This window comes from Lynx canadensis, chromosome E2 (assembly GCF_007474595.2).
Source record: "Lynx canadensis isolate LIC74 chromosome E2, mLynCan4.pri.v2, whole genome shotgun sequence".
NCBI lineage: Eukaryota > Metazoa > Chordata > Mammalia > Carnivora > Felidae > Lynx > Lynx canadensis.
Genome location: NC_044317.1, coordinates 51,323,523 through 51,341,337, shown reverse-complemented (window position 1 = coordinate 51,341,337; position 17,815 = coordinate 51,323,523). Strand labels below are relative to the sequence as shown.

Sequence of the window (17,815 nt, the reverse complement as noted above, 5' to 3'; positions counted from 1 at the left end):
AGGCCTGATCCTGGATAATCCCACTGCTTCGATCTTGGCCACTAGTTTTGTTAAGTTTGAGGCCAGAAATTAGACGATCAAAAACATGACGTGAGGGACGCCTGGCTGGCTCAGTCCAAAGAGCATCGAGAGCAATTCTTGATCTCAGGGTTGTCAGTTCAAGGCCCACGTTGGGTGTAGAGATTACTTAAATGAATAAAGAAATAAAAACTTAAAAAAAAAAAAAAAAACCGTAACATGAGCTGGAGAAATACCTTGATTGCAGAATTCCATGACGTTAGTCCAACATCAATCATGAGGATGCCGGGGCACATCAAAGCAAAGCCACACAGTGTCACTTAAGGCCCCACACCTTGAATTTGAAAAAAAAAAAAAAAAAAAAAGCCCATTCTGTCAGGGCCATTGGATACTACCAACCCTGCTCTTTTTTTTTTTTTTAATGTTTATTTATTTTTGAGACAGAGAGAGACAGCATGAACGGGGGAGGGTAAGAGAGAGGGAGACACAGAACCTGAAAGAGGCTCCAGGCTCTGAGCTGTCAGCACAGAGCCCGACGCGGGGCTCGAACTCACGGACCGCGAGATCGTGACCTGGCTGAAGTCGGACGCTTAACTGACTGAGCCACCCAGGCGCCCCCTACCAACCCTGATCTTGATAGAGGTGCTTGTAGGGACTATAAAGAAAAGGGACACCAAATTCGAGGGTTAAGATTTAGTCTCCCCAAGGATCCCCTTCTGACAGGCTTTCTCCGTGTCCATAAATACCCCTCAAGCCTTTGGCATATGGCTAGGCCAAGACCTGTAGGCCATAAATAAGAGTCAAACCTGGGTCGCTGCGAGTTCCCAATCCGAACACTGTCTCTGCCTCTCTATCCCTTCCGGCACCACCCAGCTTACCTTACGAACGCCTCGTCCGTCTACACATTCTTTCATTTCCCTCTACGTCCAGATTCTCCATCTTTTTGTTCTCACCCGGGAAAGTCCACAATGCACAGGGACAGGAGTGCCTCAAGAGGTCACGGAAACCCCCTCTTCCTTTCCGGGGACCCTGAATGCTCATTTGAGGGGTGTGGTTCCCCTTGCCATACCCACCCCCCCCCCAAATCCAATATGTGGATGATCCCCCCACTCGGCTCACTCACTGACACTCAACACGTACCCCCCAGAGACACGAGGTGTCTAGGGACGCATTGCCACGACGTTAAGCCACAAGCACCCGACTTCCGCACCCGAAGGCTCACGGTAGCCACAGGAGGAATTTATCCCATCGTTCGTGGCATCTCGACCCAAGACTAAAACGCAACTCCAGTGGTTTCTGAGGCTGCGATGGGTTGAAGTGTGTCCCCTCCCCCGACCCCAAAAAGATAGGTTGAAGTCTTATCCCCCCGTCCGTCAGCATGTAACCTGATTTGGAAATAGGATGGGTTGCAGGCAGGTTGAGCCTTGTCTCACGTACCCCTCAAAGACTCCTTCTAACTCACCGCCTGGTCGTGACAGTAACCTCTCCCTATCCCTAGCATAGATGAGTCAGGATTTCTGGGCTCCTTCGCATCCTGCCCCTTCACGGGACTCAGTCTCAGACCATAACAACCCTAACGGCAGGAACCACCTCCCCACTGCACTCACCCAGATTTTCCAGCTATCAAAACACTACCCACCCCGAGTCAACGGGGGCCGCTCGTAATTTCTCTTGGCAACAAGCGGCGTCACCCCTCCTGTGACTCATTTCATGGCCCCGGTCCCGTCCCTACATCTTCTCCTTGCTGTCCCAGCTTCAATCAGCATTTATTGGCTGAGCCCCTCAGCTAAATGAGACAATTATTTCCATGAGTCTTGGGTTGCCCCCCGTGAGGCATGCCTTGTGTGTGAGGATTTTGCAGACTGGTACCGACCTACCAGCCGGACTGGCTTCTGTTATCTTGCCAATCCTGTGAGCCCTTTTCAGAGTTTTGATCCCCCTTCAGTCTATTCATGTCTAACCTTTACTCTTTCTTCTCTCCACCCCTCACTGAATTCCCCACAAACGTAGGAGACCAGCCACATCCTGCGAAGGCTGAAAGTCACCCTACAGACACAGGGTCTAGGATGACTGCGACCCCCTTTCTCATTAGCATCAGAGGAGTCAAATGCTTAGCAGTAAGCCCCGAGGATTTAATAGGGCCTCCACCCATGTTTGGGCAACTTTTGCGCCCAGGTCCGGGGCTTCCGAGGGAGGGCCTTGTATGTTACAGTTGGAAGTTTCTGCTGCATGTTCATTTCCAGGGACTCCTCAGACATCTCATCATCAATGGGATCATCAAGAGGCCAACGAGGTGGGGACGCCTGGGTGGCTCAGTTGGTTGAGCATCTGACTCTTGATTTCAGCTCAACTCATGATCTCATGGTTCATGAGATCGAGCCCTGGGTCGGGCTGTACGTTGATAGTGCGGAGCCTGATTGGGATTCTCTCTCTCTCTCCCTCTCTCTCTCTCTCTCTCTCTCTCTCTGCCCCTCCTTTACCTACACGTGTATGCCCCCTGCTCTCTAGATAAACAGACTCAAAAAGGTGGAGGGGCAATGAGGTTATCTGCAGAATTGTGACCGCTGTTCTGACTCCATCAACCAAGGATCTCTCTGTTCCTCCTTCTTGCAACCCTGCCAACTGGCTGCCCTCGGGCCTCAAATCTTGGTTTTACCCCCTTATTCAACCATTAATAATTCTCTTTTTTATTTATTTTCCTAGGAATACCCATCTTTGAATGCCCAGTGACCAAATCCTAAATCAGTTTCAGATCCAGCATTTTATGCAAGAAATGGTTCAACTGGCTTTGCACAAACAGCAGGGATGGAAAACCAATCCTGACATCACCCCAGACACTAACTACTGAGAAAATCTTGTTTGCAACTGAGCTCCCTAGATCCACCTATCATGAATCTCGATCATCTCCCCGCTGTTGGAAAATTAAGGCAGTTAAAGGACAGTCTAGGTCTGTCTTAAACAAGAGGGGGATTGACTATAGTTTGTCTCTACTAAAGTCCAAGTTCATTGGGACTCACGAGATTATTTCGTACTTATTTATCAGACCCTTCTGTGGCTCTTTCTACATAGAAGGCTCTAGACAAATATCTCGCTCAGTCCTCAGAATGAGTCTATCTGGTAGATAATGTTATGACCCCCATCATACAGATGAGGAGACCGAGGCACAGATGTTAACCAAGTTTCTCAAAGTCACGCAGCTAGAAAGGGGCAGGGCTGGGGCTCACACGCCCTTCCCCTTCCCCTCCCCCTAGTCTAGTTCCAGAGTCTTAGCTCTCAAGAGTACCACCGCCTCTCCAGCTTACGACCAGAATGCATTCTGGTGCAGGAGGGTCCTAGAAGAGGGAGGTTCTCATACGATCTTCTGGGCCCTGGCCTTTAGGGAGTTAAGGTCTGTCTGAGAAATGGGTATGAACACTGGAGCTAGATCTTGAAGGTTGTAGGGGGACACACTCGGCGTAGTGACACAGGCTGGCCGCCTGAGGGGGCGCCAGCCCGGCTCGCGGAGCCAGGGGAGCCAGAGGGAACCTTGGAAACCAAAGTCAGGTTCAGACTCTTAGGACCACAGAACGTCGAGAACAGAGCATCTTAGAATGCTGAGAACAAAGCCTCTTAGAACGTAGAACAAAGGCTCCTGGAATCGTAGAATGGTGAACGCAATATCCCGTACGATCTGGGAGACAAAAGACGCTTAGATTCTGTTCTGGTCGAATTATAGAATCTTCCACCCAGGATGGTCTTCTAATTCCAGAATTTGGGATGTCATCGATCTCAGACTCTTAGTTAGAAGTTGAGACTGTCTACATAATTTGGGAAGCCTGCTGCAAGATGAAGATGCGGAGCCCCTTGTTCAAAAAATAAGAATTTCAAGACAGGAACAGCCGAATATTAAACCAAGCACAGGGCCCTCCTAAGCTGGTCACACGCCGGTGAAGCCGGTCCCGCTTAGAAGCATCATTTTATGGGAGGATGCCGGTCTTAGCCAGCCTGGTCCTCTGGTTATACAGCTGAGTGTCTGGGAAGGCTTCGTGGAAGAGGAGGCAAAATCAGGGCTCGACTCAATAACCCTCTCCGCCCCCCCCGCACAGCCTCAGCAGCTTAGGGTTGCTAGGGGTGGGGGGGGGGGAGAGGAACAGCTGCCAAACTGTCACGTGGACCCATTCCCTATTTATAGATCACCCCTTCCCCTCTCGCGGGACAGTCCAATGGTAGCCTGAGCTCGCCCGCAAGGGGGCGGAACCAGCTGCGGGACCCGGGAGGCACGGACCAATGACATTGAAGCAAGGGCGGACTTGTTTCATTGTGACGCGAGAGGGGGCGTGACCAGGCCCCAAAGGCTGGCAAGCGGTGGGGCGTGGCGAGGCCGCCCAGAAGCAAAGCGAGTAGGAAGCTGCGAGCATGCGTCGCGTCGGGGGGCGCGGGTGCACCGCCGAGCAGCTTCGTAAAGGAGGGTAGCAGCCAATAGGCGACGGTTGCTCTGTCGCCGGGGGCGTGGCCATGCAGATAAGGCGCGGGTGGGCGGCCCAATGGGCGGGCGCCTATGCAGATGAGACGGTGACAGCCGGGCCAGCGGGCGGGCGGGCAGGCGGGCTGTTGGGGCGGGGAGGTGGGACCCGGAGAGGGGTGGCCGTGGGGCCCGGCCGGGCTGGGGTGGGGGGCCGCAGCCATGATCCGGGCCTTCTCGTTCCCGGTGAGCCCCGAGCGGGGCCGGCTGCGGGGCTGGCTGGAGGGCAGCCTGGCCGGGCTCTGCGAGTTGCACTGGCTCCGGGAGAGGCAGGAGTACCGCGTGCAGCAGGCGCTGCGGCTGGCCCAGCCCGGAATGGGGGGCGCCGAGGCCGAGGACGAGGAGGACGCCGATGAGGACGAAGATGCGGCGGCGGCGCGCCGGGCCGCAGCGGCCCTGGAGGAGCAGCTGGTGAGGGGCCGCCTGTCCGTCCATCCCTCCGCCCCCGTGTGTGTCTATCTGTCTGTCTGTCTCGGTTGGATGCTCAGACACCCGTTGCGGTGGGGGAGGGGGAGAGGACAGGGGGTGGGGCTGGAGACCCAGGAGTATGGGCGGCGGGCGGGATCTGGCCTCCTCAACCCCAAACTGGGGAAGGTGGTGGTGGGGGGGGGACTGCATCGCCTCCGCTGGGGCCTCGTGAAATGCACAGACCCTTTCCCTAAAGAAAATTCTCCTAGGCGCTAAGTATGTGTCAAGCCTGGGCCGAGTATTTGGTATGCGTTGTCTTCTTGAAGCTTGGGGGAGAGGAGGGTGATAGTCCTCATTTTGCAGAGAAAGAAGCTGAGGTTCAGAGATGGCAAGTGACTCACCCAAGGTCACACAGCCGGGATCCAAACATGCCCCGCTTGGCCCCGCCACCAGGGCTCCATCTTCCCTAAGTCCCGATGTGCTTGGAGATCTCCGGAGGGGGCGGGGTGGGGGGGGGAGGGGATCCTCGGGCCTCCTGAGGGAGGGACCACTGCTGAGAGGAAGCTTGCAGTCCCTGAAGACCCCGCGGTCATCTTTACTCTCTGGTGACACTTTCCCTCCTTTCCTACCTGGTCCCAGCCTTGGTTAACCCCAGAAGAGGCAGGTTGAGGCAGCGTGGGGGCCCGACTTCTGAACTCCCCGAGTGCTCTCATGGTGGAAAATGAGGCAGAGGTCTCCGGAAGGACTTAAGGAGCACCACCCCTCTCTCCTTCTCTGTCATTTGTTCATTCTCCTGACCTCTTCCTGGATTCCCCTCACTCTCTCTCCCTATTGCCACATCCCTGTGACTTTCAGTGTCTGTTTCTATCTTTCTTAACCCTCTGTGTCTATCTCTGTCTCCCCAGGCTTCCCTTGCATTTCTGCACCTCTCTGTTCCGGCCCCAAGTCCCTGTCCCCACCTCTCTCTTCCCCTCCCCCCCCCCCCCAGCCTGCCAGGCCCCAGACCCTGGCTCTCCCCTTGCAGATCCCATCCCCAAGCCTGTGTGTGGTCAGAGCTTCCCGTTTGGGGAAACCTGAGCCGGGGTGGCGGGGGAGGGGGCTCTCCCTGCTGCTGACCTCCATTGCCCCCGCCCCAGATGGGGAATGGGGAGGGGGTCTGCAGCCAGACTCCAGGGCTGCACGCACAGCCCCTCCCCCGACTGGGAGCGGGACCCTGCACATTCTTCTCTGGAAACAGAAACAGCTGTGGGAGGCCCCACCCCCTCCCAAAGTTGGAGACGCCTTGTGGGGGCCTTCACCCCGCTCCCCCCCCCCACCCTAAGCTGGCTGGGCTTGGGAAGGCACCTCCCACCCTACGAGGAGAGGGAGAAAGCACGGGGATGGGCAGGCTGTGTCCTTCCTTCCTGTCCCTCAGTCTCGCCCTCTCTCTGCCTCAGTCTCCTCTCTCTGTCCTTCAGCTTCCCCATCCCTGCCCCTAAGTCTCCCCCCTTCTCCGCCCCTCTGCCTAACCACCCCCCCCCGGAGGTGGTAGTGGAGAGGCCTCTTTCCCCCACACTCTCCAGGCAAAGCTCCGTCCCAGCGTCAGGGAGGAGGCGGTGGCAGGCAGCGGGAGAGAGACAGCGGCACCGAGGGAGGAACAGAGAAACGCTAAATATAAACTCCTCTGCCGTTGGGGGTTCCTGGGTCCTTCTGAGGAGGGTGTGGGTACCTCCTCTGATCCCTGAGCCTCTGTCTTAGGATACTTCCCCCTCCCACCCCCCCCTTGTGCCCCCCTCCCCTGCCCCAGGAATACACTCCCTTTGAAGCAACAAAGATTGAAGCCAGACCTGATTAGTTTCTAATAGGAATGCTGGGGGGTGCAGGGGAAGACGAGGGATATTCAGAGAAAAGAGGCAAGAATCCTGGATGGGGGGGGGGTGGGGGTTCTGTTCTCTCCCACCAAGAGAAAGGGTCCCCTTCCAGCAAGAAGGACTTAAGTTAGACTTGCAGAAAGACTTCCTAATAGAGACGAAGGGAATTGGACGAGCAGTGGGGGGGTGGGGTGGGGACAAAGGTCTGGAAACGCTTGGGCAAAGGGGTCTCCAGGGGTCGTAACCCCATGCATGTTAACCCTCCCTGGATGGCAGACGGTCCCCTGGCAGAAGGGTTTGCAAAAAAAAAAAAAAAAAAAAAAAAAAAGGATGAGGGGCATTGTGGGTACACAGGGAGCTAGATTCAGGCCAACATCCCTCTGGTTTTTTAAAGAGTTATCATTGCTTCGCACCTGGAAGGGATGGGGGTCAAACTTACAAACAGTGAGAGTGTGTAGACTAGGGTGGTGTTGGAGGGTCCAGGTGCGGGGGAAGGGGAGGCCTCTCCTGTCTGTCCCCCTTAACTCCTTCTGGGAACCGACATGACATGGGCAGAACTTCACCCCCCCCTCCCAAATCAATCGTTTCATCTTTATTTTTAATTACACGAGTGAAACATGACTTTCTATTTTCCTTGTTGAGACACTCAGCACTTTGGGAGCGCCTGGGTGGCTCAGTCGGTTGAGCGCCCGACTTCGGCCCAGGTCACGATCTCCAGGTTCGTGAGTTCGAGCCCCGCGTCGGGCTCTGTGCTGACCGGCTCAGAGCCTGGAGCCTGCTTCGGACTGTGTCTGTCTCCCTCTCTGTCTGCCCCTCCCCTGCTCGTGCTCTCTCTCTCTCTCTCTCTCTCTCTCTCTCTCTCTCAAAAATAAGTAAATAGTAAAAAAAGAAAAAGAAATTCAGAGCTTTCGTGTAACAATCAAAGCTAGCATTTATTAAGAGCTTAAAAGAAACTGCTATTTTAGTTCATTTAATCCTTATGACACCCCATAAGAGAGGGAGTTGAATGCCATGTTGCAGAGGAGGAAACCAGGGCCCAGAGAGGGGAAGTAACTTGTTCCAGGTCTCCTTGGAATCGACACTGTTGTCACCTTGGTGTGGGTCCCTCCAGACCTCTTCCACAGCTTACATACCAAGAAGTGTAGTGTTTTGCTTTGCTTTTTAATTTTTATTGTACTAAAAAAATTTTTAAAAATTTATTTCCAGAGAGAGAGCGCGCGCGTATGGGTTAGGGGCAGAGAGAGAAAGAGAAAATCTCAAGCTGGCTCCGCGCTGTCAGCCGGAGAGCCCGACACAGGGCTGGAGCTCACAAACCGTAAGATCATGACCTGGGCCAAGATCAAGAGTCGGATGCTTAACCGACTGAGCCACCCAGGCGCCCGATGCTTTGCTTTCTCACAAATTCTGGTCTCTTGGGTGAGGTCCTTGGGGGGACAATGCCAGTGGTTCTCAAGGTGTGGCCGCTGGACTAGCAAGATGGGGGGGGGGGGGGCTGGCAAGATATGCAAATGGGGCTCCAGCCTGGAAGCTCTGGAGGCGGGACCCAGTAATTTAGGCGCGAACAATGCCCTTCAGGTAATTCTGACTCACGCTGGTGCTATGCCCTTTCCTTTTCCGCCTGGAGGCTCTATGTGAGTGATGACTGTATACACATATGGCCTCCTTCCGTTTTGACAGCTGCATAATATTCTGCTGTATACGTTCATCCCTTCAGCAAACATCTCCTGAGCGCCTACTCTGTGCCAGGCACTGTGCTATGCACCGGGCTTGGGGTGGGTGTGTGTGTGGGGGGGGGGAAGTGGGGGAAGGACGCTGCCGCCAACAAAGCAGACAAAACGCTCTGCCTTCCAGGAACATTTAGTGAGCAGACAAAAAACAAATGACAACCCAATGTATCATTCTGAGCCAGGAGGTCATGTGGGGGTGGGGGTGGGGGTGGGGAATGAAAGCAGGGCAACAGGGTGCAGAATGACTGGGGAGCTATTTTGGAAAGACTGGTCAGAGGAGGGATCCTGTAAAGCGAAGATCTGAACCGAGCAAGGGAGGGAGCCAGGGGGAAATTCAGGGGAAACGCATCTTACAGAGGTAGGAGCTGGCCAGGCGCAAGGCGTGCTGGGGAGGGGGGGGGGGCAGCAAGGCGGCCAGTGTGGCTACGAGGCTACGGCAGAGTGAGCAAGGGGGCGATTAGTAGGGGGGACATGACGTGGGGTACGTGGGCCCTCCGGGAACGCTTCTAGCCACCCCTGATACGACACAGTTGGGCTGCCCTCTTGGGTTCTGCTCAAAGATGACGCCACCCTGAGCATCTCTGCACGGCCCAGGGCAGGAGCCCAAAGTGGACCGATTTGTTGACTTTGCTCCTATAAACAAGCCCAGAAGGGGGCTTCTGTTCTGGGGGCGGGGGAGGGAGGGGTGAGGACGGGGGGCCCAGGAGAGCCGCCGCTGGAGTAGGAAGCTGGGGGAGGGAGGGGGGGGGCGTCTGCGGGGGAGCCGGCCCGTCTTTCTGCCCTAAATAGGCAGGGCTGGGCGCCTGGCCTCCCAGCTCCTCCCCCCTCCCTGCCTCCCGCCCGCCGTCCAGACAAGCCGCTTTTGTCTGAGGGTCAACCGTCGGCCCGCGGCTGCCGCCACCTCTGGCCTCACCCAGACCCATGTGGGACTCTTCCTGGATCTGTTTTCCAAAATGGGGTTAAGCCCTAGTGTCTCAGAGGCCCCATCTGTGTTGTTTCAGCCCCACCCCCTTCGCTAATGACGGCCGCTCCGCTAAAAGGGTTTTCACCTTCATTCATTCATCCCTGATAAGAAATGGTCATTTCCTGCAGCAAGAAGGATCCGGGATAGACTCAACAGAAATTTCTCCTGGGGATGAGGGGCGATGGGAGACACGGGGGGGGGGGGGGGGGGGGGGGGTGAGGCTTCTGGGTAGGAATGAAGCAAGGGCAGGAGGAAGATGCCGTCCCCCAGGCAAGCAAACCTGCTGGGGCTTGTTGCTGTAGTACCCACTAAGGCTAGACTCACAGAAGGACTTGCCAGTAGGTGTTGGGGGGCGGGGGAGTGGTTCTTCCCAAGAGAAGGAGCAAAGGACTTAGCATGAGTCGTGGTCTGCCTATTTTATCCATATGAGGGAAAGAATCGGTCTGCAGCAGGAAGGACTTAAGGAAGCCTTGCAGAAGGACTTTCTGCTGCCGATAAGGGGCGGTGGGGGGAGATGGGAGCATCCAAGAAGAGAAGGTCAAGGACTGGAGAAGGTGGACCCCATGGCTAAGGGATCTGCTAGGTAGCAGCGAATTGCCCTTCCAGCTGGACCACCTGAGCTTAGGCTCAAAGAGGGACATCCTAATAGGTGTTAAGGGGCCACGAGCACAAATGGAGGGAACACCTGATAGGGAGCAGGCCTTCTGAAGCTTAGCACACCCAAGAGACAGTGATGTCACTGCAGCACGAAGGACTTGAGTTAGACCATCGGAAGGACTTCCATTGGGCTGAAGGGACAGAGAACTTGAGGGGGGAGATCCTGGGGCGTGAAATCAGAGCCTCATTGTCAAAGTGAAACCCTACCCATGGTCTGGGAAGATGTGGGGGGCTCCTTGGCAGAGGTTGGGGGGGGCATTCTGACCAATCTGCTTTCCTCATGCCCTCAGGAGGCCTTGCCTGGGCTCATCTGGGACCTGGGCCAGCAGCTGGGAGATCTGAGCCTGGAGTCTGGGGGCCTGGAACAGGAGAGCGGGCGCAGCTCAGGTAAGCAGGGCGTGCCTGGGATACCCCCATCTTTCCTCCTGCCCCTACCTCTCGGGCTGCCTCTTGGTCTCTTCCTTCCCCCACCCCTGGCTTCCCCGCCCAGGCCCCTGATGACCTCTCCTCTTCTCCTTGGAATCCAGGCTTCTATGAAGACCCCAGTTCCACGGGGGGTCCAGACTCACCACCCTCTACCTTCTGTGGGGACAGTGGCTTCTCTGGATCTGGCTCCTATGGACGCCTGGGTCCCGCTGAACCCCGGGGCATCTATGCCAGCGAGAGGCCCAAGTCCCTAGGTAAGGTGGGTGGGGTTGGGGCCCTGAGAACCAGGGAATGGACAGTAGGAGAATGGTTTTGAGCCCAAGCTTCTGAGTCAGACTGACCTGGATTCGAATTCTGGCTGTGACATTCCCCTTTCGTGTGATTTTGAGCCTGTTGCTTCTTTCGGGGCCTCCGTGCCTCCCTCGGTTAAAGTGGGATTGATAACAGCACCTACGTCGTAGGGAAGTTTTGCATATTCAGGGAGCCTCAGCCCTAATTGCTATTAGACTTGGCACCCACAGTAGCCACTCGGGAAACAGGAACTGCTGTTGTCCATTTATACAAGTAAGTTTCTGAGCCCCTACTATGGCGTAGCCCTATCCTAGTGGTGAGGGATGCAGTCGTGGCGGGGGTGGGGGGTGGGGTGGGGGGAGACCCCTGTCCTCAAGAAGCTGACTTTCCAGTGGGAGAGACAGATAATAAACAAGACAAGTCAGATACAGACAGAGAAGAAAGTTAGGGGAAGGGGACCAGGGAGGGCGTCCTCTTTGGATTCGGCGAGGAAGTTGCCATTTTAGAAGACGCGGCCCCCCGGGGAAGAGGTCACTGAGACTGTGACATTTGAGTGGCGTCCTAAAATAAGTGAGGCAGTGGGCCAAACAGATATCCTCAGGGAAGAGTGTTCCAGGTAGCGGGAACAGAAAGTGCAAAGGCCGTGAGGCTGGAACGTGACTGGCAGGTGCAACCAGGTAGCCAATGTAGCCGGAGACCTAAAATTACAGAGGAGAGGCGTCAGAGATGGAGGTCAGAGAGGCAGGGGCGGGACAGACCATTCAGGGTCTTGTGAAGATTTGGTTATGAACCTGGTATGAGGGAAGGGGGGGGAGAGCAGGGTTTTTGATGACAGTGGAGGAGGAGGGGTAGGCAACTTGACCCTCCTAGGCTCACCTTAGAAGGGGCTTCGAGAGTCTCTCCACTCTCTTCCTTTTTTTTTTTTTTTTTTTTTTTTTTTTGCCTCCCTCCCCAGGAGACGCCAGTCCTAGCGCTCCAGAGGCGGTGAGCGCTCGGGCAGCCGTGCCGCGATCGTACTCGGCGCCCTACCCGACGGCAGCGGGCTCCGCGGGCCCGGAGGCCTGCTCCTCCGCGGAGCGGCGGGCCCGCGCAGGGCCCTTCCTGACGCCCAGCCCCCTGCACGCCGTGGCGCTGCGCAGCCCGCGGCCCTGCGTCCGGCCTCCTGCGGACTCGCCGGACGCCCCCGGCACGGGGCGGCCCCTGGACGGCTACATCTCGGCGCTCCTGCGCAGGCGCCGCCGCCGGGGGGCGGGCCAGCCCCGGACCAGTCCGGGGGGCGCGGACGGGGGCCCGAGGCGCCAGAACAGCGTGCGCCAGAGGCCGCCCGACGTGTCCCCGCCCCCCGGAGGCGCGCGGCCCGCGCCCGAGCCCCCAGTGGAGCGCGCGGGGGGCCGTCCCGCCAGCCCGGCGCCTTTGGGGCGCGCCTGGGCCTCGCCGTGGGAGTCGGAGACGGCGCCCGAGCCCGCCGCGCCGCCCGCCGCTCCCTCGCCCCCCGACAGCCCGGCCGAGGGTCGCCTGGTGAAGGCGCAGTACATCCCGGGCGCGCAGGCCGCCACCCGCGGCCTCCCCGGCCGCGCGGCGCGCCGCAAAGCGCCACCACTGACCCGTGGCCGCAGCGTGGAGCAGTCCCCACCCCGGGAGCGTCCCCGGGCCGCCGGCCGCCGCGGACGCGTGACGGAGGCCTCGGGCCGCCGGGGCTCGCCCAGGGCTCGCAAGGCCGCGCGCTCCCAGTCTGAGACCAGCCTGTTGGGCCGCGCGGCCGCGGTGCCTCCGGGGCCCCCCAAGTACCCCACGGCCGAACGGGAAGAGCCCCGGCCGCCGAGGCCCCGTCGCGGCCCTGCGCCCACACTCGCGGCGCAGGCCGCGGGGTCCTGCCGCCGCTGGCGCTCCACGGCGGAGATCGACGCTGCGGACGGACGCCGCGGCCGTCCCCGAGCCCCGACAGCCCGCGGCCCGGGGCCCGGCCCATCCCCGTCGGCTCCGCAGCGCCGTCTTCTCTATGGCTGCGCGGGCAGCGACTCTGAGTGCTCTGCGGGGCGCCTGGGGCCCCTTGGACGCCGGGGTCCCACCGGCGGCGTCGGCGGCGGCTATGGGGAGAGTGAATCGAGCGCCAGCGAGGGGGAGTCGCCTGCCTTCAGCTCCGCATCCAGCGACTCAGACGGCAGCGGTGGCCTGGTGTGGCCGCAGCAGCTGGTGGCAGCCACCGCAGCCTCTGGGGCAGGGGGTGGTGCAGGTGGAGGGGCCCCCGCGGGCCCCGCCAAAGTGTTTGTGAAGATCAAGGCTTCCCACGCGCTCAAGAAAAAGATACTGCGTTTCCGTTCGGGTTCTCTCAAGGTCATGACTACAGTGTGAGTTTGGGGGTTTGCTCGGGCTCCCCCTTCATGGCCTCTGCACCACCACACTCCCAATCACTGACCCTTCCATACCTCCCTTCCAAAGACCACCATTCTCTCTGCTTCCAAAGACCCTTCCTCACTGCCCCCATCCACTGCAGTCTTGGTTGAAAAGGCTCCCCCTCCACCATAGGGAGGAATGGGGGAGGAGCCCTGTTTGACCCAGTTCAGCTGCTGGCTCTGCAGCCCTCGGGCAAGAAAGTTCCCTTTGTCTGGGCCTCACTTTCCTCATCTGTACTATGGGTGTAATATGGTATGCGGAAGGGGTAATTCAGTTCGAATTTCCCCATTTTAGTTTAGACACTTAGTCCGTTTGTTCCCGTTCACCACTGTCACTGAGCCCTCTTATTCCTCCTTTCCATGCCCAGATCTGGTGTCTCCCCCCCTCCCCCATTCACAAAGTGCCCCCATCCATGTCCCTGGATTCTTAAGCTATCCCCTTGGCACCGTGGTCAGAGACGCTGTGTCTGACCCGGGTGGTGCCTGCAGAGTGCCCTGGGAAAGGAAGGAGCACTGACTTTGGGGTTTTGAGGGTCAGTTAGGAGGTGGTAGCACCTGGAAAGAAGGACCCTTTCGCCTCTATCCCGGGACAGTTATGGAGGATTAGGAGGTAGAAGAGGGGAAGGAAGATGGTTTCTATCTCATGCCCCCCCCTTTTCTCCCCCCTCCCAAAGGGAGTGGGGAGAGCCCAGGATGACCCTCAGCTGTTCCAATCCAGTATTTTTTTTTCTTTTTTAAAATTACTGTATTTATTATGACGATGGTGACTCCCCAGTGCACAGGGGGGCCAGATTCTGTGTTTCTCTAACCTCTTTGTAAATAAATGCACACTGTTCCATACGTGGTGGACTCTCCTTCTGTGGTAAAATGGCTTTCCTTTGGACTCACGTTTAGTGAGCAACTACTATTTGCTTTGAACATAGGGGTGTCCAGAGCCAGGTGGCAGATCTCAGGGTGGGTCTCAACCTGATTTTCCTACCATGGGGCTGTTTTACCACAATGAATCTGACCTTTGATTGAGTTGTGTTTGGTCACAAACATGGTTTCATAAAAATATAAGTGAAGGGCCAACCCAAATTTCTTTTCTCAAGAGTCATCATAGTCAGTTTGATGTGTATCCTTGAATGTTTCCCTTTATGTGTTTGCATACATATGTGAATTTAAGTAACTATATAAATATATAACTATATTATACATATATACCATGTATATGTACATATATACATATATAAATTGAACCATATATTTGCATTATTTATCACTTTTATTCTATTATTATTATTTTCATTTGGTGGTGTTAAGTCATCTGTGTCCAAAGATTTCTTTATGGGAAGGATTTTAATTAAGAATTAGATATTGGGGGGGGGGGGCACCCGGGTGGCTCAGTCGGTTGAGCGTCCAACTCTTAATTTTGGCTCAGGTCATGATCCTAGGGTCCTGGGATAGAGTCCTGCGTTGGGCTTCATGCTGAGCCTGGAGCCTGCTTGGGATTCTCTCCCTCTCCCTCTCTCTCTTTCTCTCTCTCTCAAAAAAAAAAAAAACAAACAAAAAAACAAAAAAACAAAACAAAAAACAAATCGGGTTTCTTTGATGGTTATAGTACTATTTAACTTTTCTATTTCTTCCTGTGTCAGTTTTACTAAGTTGTATTCTTCTAGGAAATTGTCCATTTCATCTCAATTTAGATGACATTTTCCTATCGTTGTATAATTGTTTTTTAAAGATTTTATTTATTTTAGTATTTTTAATTTTTTTTGAGAGTGTGTGAGTGAGCAAGGGGCAGAGAGAGAGGGAAAGAGAGAGAGTGTGGAGCCCGAAGTGGGGCTCAAGCTCACCTGAAGCAGGGCTCGAGCTCACCCAAAATGGGGCCAGAACTCACAAACCCTGAGATCATGACCTGAGCAGAAGTCGGATGCTTAACCCACTGCACCACCCAGGCGCTCTAAGATTTTATTTTTAATTAATCTCTACACCCCACGTGAGGCTTGAACTTACAACGCCAAGATCAAGAGTTGCATGCTCTACCGACTGAGGCAGCCAGGTGCCCCCCTCAGTGTATTATTATTATTATTAGCTGCATAAGAGTCCGCTGTGGGATTGTCAGCTCTCCCAATTATTTTGCTGTTAGGGACCTTGCTGCAGGAATGTCCTTGTACATACCTCTATGTGCATATATGTATGTATTTCTGTAGGCTTCACTCCTAGAAATAGAATTGTTTGGTCATTAATGTACACTCATTTAAAAACTTTTAATTGAGGGACGCCTGTGTGGCTCAGCTGGTTGAGCATCCGACTTCGGCTCAGGTTCACGATCTCATGGTTTGTGAGTTCGAGCCCCTTGTCGGTCGGGCTCTGTGCTGACCGCTCAGAGCCTGCAGCCTGCTTCGGATTCTGTGTCCCTCTCTCGCTCATGCTCTGTCTCTCTCTCTCTCAAGAATTTAAAAAAAAATTAAAAACTTTTAATTGACATTGCCACACTTCCTCCCACTAAAAGCGCCCTCAGCTGATATTTTCATTTCTTTTTTTTTAACCTTTTATTTGTGATTTTATTTTTTTAAATTTTTTTAATGCTTTTGTTTTGTTTTGTTTTTTGAGAGAGAGACAGACAGAGTGCGAGTGGGGGAGGAAAGGAGAGAGAGGGAGACACAGAATCTGAAGCAGGCTCCAGGCTCTGAGCTGTCAGCGCAGAGCCCGACGTGGGGCTTGAACTCATGAGCTGTGAGATCATGACCGGAGCCAAAGTCGGACGTTCAACGGACTGAGCCACCCAGGCGCCCCTCCCATGTTCTGTTTTAATTAGCATGTCTCTCTCCCGTACCCTTGAGGCAACACATACTTTGGTATATTCATTGGCCCACTTGTAATTCAGTGAATTGCCTGTTCATACTCTTTGCCCATATTTCTATTGGATAAGTTCAATGATCATACCCATTTCATGGATGGATAACTAGAAGTTTGGGGAGGGGCCATTACTTCCCCTGATCACACAGCAAGAAGGAGGGAGTTAGGGCTAGAACCCATCCCCCACCTGACCCCACAGTCAGGTGGAGAATGGTATTTGTTCTGCTTTGACTTTGTGTCTAGATGGGTGGGTCCACCTCTCGGTAGCTTTGAACTCTGAGAGAGCAGGAGACCAGGCCAGCTGTGCTCACCTGCATCTCCACTGCCCACTGAGGCACTGGGGAAAGAGCAAGGAACAAAACAGAAAAAAGTTTCGTTCCTTGTGGAGTTTCCATTCTAGAAGGTGGGTGGGCAGTGTGTGTGTATGGATAAACAAGTATTTCTTTTTGCATACCAATGAATAAAAGTCATTTTTAAAAGTTTGCCAAGGGGCGCCTGGGTGGCACAGTGGGTTAAGCGGCTGACTTTGGCTCAGGTCATGCTCTCATGGTCCGTGGGTTCGAGCCCTGCGTCGGGCTCTGTGCTGTCAGTTCAGAGCCTGGAACCTCCTTTGGATTCTGTGTCTCCCCCTCTCTCTGCCCCTCCCCCACTCACACTCTGTCTCTATCAAAAAATGAATAAACGTTAAAGAAAAAAAATGTAATAAATAATTAAGGAAAAGAAAAGTTGGCCAAGGGATGCCTGGGGGGGCGCAGTCGGTTAAGCCTCTCACTCTTGATCTTGATTCAGGTCATGATCTCACGGTTTGTGAGTTCAAGCCCAGCATCGGCTTCTGCACTGATGGTGTGGAGCCTCCTTAGGATTCTTTCTCTCTACCCCTCCCCTGCTTGTGCTCGCTCGCTCTCTCTCTCTCTCTCTCTCTCTCAAAAATAAATAAATAAAGATTTTTAAAAAATTGCCAGGAAAAGCCACTGCTTGTCAGGCCTTCCTTTGGGAATATTTGCCTCATCTCCATTCCATAAAAGTGGCAACTCAGAAAGGGAAAGGGACTTGTCCAAGGTCACACTGGCCACAGGGGTCAAAATGGTTGAAGTACACATGGATGACCTTTCTTCTTAAGATTTTGGTACAAACTCATTAAAAAAGAATAATAAATAAATAGCAGCGGGGCGCCTGGCTGGCTCAGTCTGTAGAGCGTGTGGCTCGTAATCTCAGAGTCCTGTGTCCAAGGCCCACATTGGATGTGAAGCCTACTTAAAAAAACAAAAAACATGGGGCGCCTGGGTGGCGCAGTCGGTTAAGCGTCCGACTTCAGCTCAGGTCACGATCTCGCGGTCCGTGAGTTCGAGCCCCGCGTCGGGCTCTGGGCTGATGGCTCGGAGCCTGGAGCCTGCTTCCGATTCTGTGTCTCCCTCTCTCTCTGCCCCTCCCCCGTCCATGCTGTGTCTCTCTCTGTCTCAAAAATAAATAAATGTTAAAAAAAAATAAAAAAAAAAACAAAAAACAAACAAAAAAACCCCACCCCAAACAAAAAATAACAGCTGACTGTGAAATTGAGCATTTATTGCATGCCAGACTCTATTCTCAGTGACTCAATCCTCACAGCCTCGAGGGTATATTAGAGAGATGATATATGGATACTAGTATGCCCATTTCACAGATGGAGAAACCGAAGCACAGAGATGTTAAGTAACCTAAGTGAGGCTGATAAGTAGCAAAGCCAGAATGGAAGTTCAGGT

General features: G+C 54.7%; 1 protein-coding gene across 1 annotated transcript; it reads left to right on the top strand.

The window, feature by feature from the left end:
- Nucleotides 1-4,649: 4,649 nt before the first annotated feature.
- DACT3 (dishevelled binding antagonist of beta catenin 3) lies at nucleotides 4,650-14,089 on the top strand. Its single transcript, XM_030299486.1, has 4 exons — nucleotides 4,650-4,930; nucleotides 10,416-10,512; nucleotides 10,653-10,805; nucleotides 11,798-14,089. The coding sequence occupies exons 1-4, from the start codon at nucleotides 4,682-4,684 to the stop codon at nucleotides 13,192-13,194; spliced, it is 1,896 nt and encodes a 631-aa protein (XP_030155346.1). The 5' UTR covers nucleotides 4,650-4,681; the 3' UTR covers nucleotides 13,195-14,089.
- Nucleotides 14,090-17,815: the final 3,726 nt, after the last annotated feature.